Here is a 2,181-nt window from a genome sequence, read left to right on the forward strand (position 1 = left end):
ATTGTTTGCTTTCATATTTACTGCAAAAACTGATTCTAGTTCTTAAATTCCACTCTAGTGACTACAATGGCTTTAAACATTCATTTTAGCCTGCACCATATGGCATTCAAAATGTTAAATTAATGTACTCCTCAGACAAATTAAAGGACTTCTGTGTTATACTATATACTAATATATATGTCATATGTTTCAAGCAACAGCCTACATATATATTTTTCTCATTGTTTTAATACATTCTATATTGTTTGTTACATATTGATATATTGTTTGTTACCTGCAGAGTTTGAAGGAGTTTAAAACACAAGCAACCACATTGGCATCGCTTCAGCATCCCAATTTATGTAAACTGATTGGCTATTATGAAAAGAAGATTCTAATTAAAGGATGTTGGTCTATGAACGGCTTTATCATGGAAGCTTAGATAAGCTACTCTTTGGAAGATCAGATGGTCGTTTCATGGACTGGTCTAAACGTTTGAAGGTTGCCCTGGGTGCTGCCAGAGGTCTAGCTTTCTTACATGATGAAGGACCGTTTCAGGTGAGCATGCTACTTGATTTATGGTCTTATGGCATCACATAAAAGGTGTGCTTTTAATTTTTTATTTGGCATTCAACCACATTATCTTATAATACCGAGCCACTGACTTAACTTGTATTTATATTTCCATTTGTTTTTCAGGCCACGTACAACGAGTTCTCAACTTTGAACATCCAAATAGATAAAGGTTTCACTGCTAAGCTTTCAGGATATGGTTGTGTTGGCTTCAATACCGAGGAGATATCTAATGCACCTATGGTATGTTCTTGTATGAGTGCAATTTAGAAGTTTATGTTGTCCAGCACAACTTATGCCTCGTTTCTTTTCATTGGTCCCAAACTTCCAAAAGTATAGTATTATCATCAACACTACAAGTTTGCATGTGTTCTCTTACATATTTTATTTTGTTATAAGTAACATTGGGTCAGTTAACAAGAATATATGTATAATATTGTGATATAAAACCTGCACCATACCTGTTAATTAATCGACGTCATGTTGTTCACTAGAGATTTGTTTTCTTGAGTCTGCAGCAAACCTTTCGGTGGAGACCTTGGAGAAGGGTTTACTCACTCCCAAGAGAAATGTATGGAGCTTTGGAGTCATGTTACTGGAGCTAATAACTGGAAGGAAGAACCTTGATCCCAATTATTCCAAAGAAGAACACAATATTTTCAGCAGGAGTAGGCCTTTCCTTACTGATGATAGTCACCTATGTCTTATCATGGACTCCCGTATAAAAGGGCGCTTTCCCACTAAGGCTGCTCGGATAGTAGCAGACATCATTTTGAAATGCCTGCGTAAGGATCCATCAGAGAGGCCTACCATGAGGGATGTTGTGGAGGCCCTAGCAAGAGTCCAGGAAATAATGGTTCCGTGCAGATATCCTCTGCAAGAACCTTTTTTTGTGCTCGAATTGGGTGGAAGCAGCGTGCCGAGTGGGCCTTGTAACCTCATAACGCAATTGCCCTTGGACACCCTCTAGGTGCAATAGGTAATGGAACATCTACTTACCTGCTATATTTTTTCTGAGCAAAGTCGGTTAAACTTGTGATTCTTTGTATGTTCAGGTGCTCGGTGTGTGGCTACTCTTCTAAATGAAATGAAGCGCCGGGGCAGTGACTGCAGATTTGGTGTTGTCACCATGTATATCGGTTAGTCTTACTTATCAGTTATCACATACTAACGTGTATAGGCAAAGCATGTCAACACATAGATGTAATTTGATCTTCTGTAGTTGACCATGATGCGTCGTAACAATTGCAGGATCTGGAATGGTGGCAGCAGCTGTGTTTGAGTTGTGTTCGGCCCAGCTGGAGGTATCGACCATCACTCGTCACTGTAACCCGATGGTGATCGGCGACCGTGAGCTTCCATGTTATTGCGTTCTGACACTTGAGACTTTTATTATGACTATGTATGAGATATTGTCTCTTATTAGTACTGGATGATGAGATGTGTCTTATTATGACTATGGATAAGACTTTTGTGATGTAAAAGATGAGACTATGGATGAGACTTTTGTGATGTAATTGATGAGACTATGGATTTAAATATTGTTATGTGATTGTGTGAGATGTTTTATGTGAAAATATGTTGTGCTATATAGCTGTTGATATATTTGTTATGTTGTGGAATGTGGTG

The 2,181-nt window shown here is 38.3% G+C and overlaps 1 protein-coding gene across 1 annotated transcript; it reads left to right on the plus strand.

Moving 5' to 3' along the window:
* The first annotated feature begins 384 nt into the window (after nucleotides 1-384).
* LOC109940388 (probable serine/threonine-protein kinase PIX7) lies at nucleotides 385-1,834 on the plus strand. The gene is made up of 5 exons (XM_020539902.1): nucleotides 385-537; nucleotides 679-795; nucleotides 1,064-1,484; nucleotides 1,608-1,683; nucleotides 1,804-1,834. Exons 1-5 carry the CDS (start codon nucleotides 385-387, stop codon nucleotides 1,832-1,834), a joined length of 798 nt encoding a protein of 265 aa, XP_020395491.1.
* Nucleotides 1,835-2,181: the final 347 nt, after the last annotated feature.

Source organism: Zea mays, chromosome 6 (assembly GCF_902167145.1).
Source record: "Zea mays cultivar B73 chromosome 6, Zm-B73-REFERENCE-NAM-5.0, whole genome shotgun sequence".
Taxonomy (NCBI): domain Eukaryota; kingdom Viridiplantae; phylum Streptophyta; class Magnoliopsida; order Poales; family Poaceae; genus Zea; species Zea mays.

What these genes read in the sequence shown, in the direction of transcription:
- LOC109940388 (XM_020539902.1), top strand. Translation starts at nt 385, where the DNA reads ATGTTGGTCTATGAACGGCTTTATCATGGAAGCTTAGATAAGCTACTC. An exon ending in ATGATGAAGGACCGTTTCAG is followed by an intron (nt 538 to 678) that starts GTGAGCATGCTA and finishes TTTGTTTTTCAG; the next exon opens with GCCACGTACAACGAGTTCTC. An exon ending in CAGCGTGCCGAGTGGGCCTT is followed by an intron (nt 1,485 to 1,607) that starts GTAACCTCATAA and finishes TTGTATGTTCAG; the next exon opens with GTGCTCGGTGTGTGGCTACT.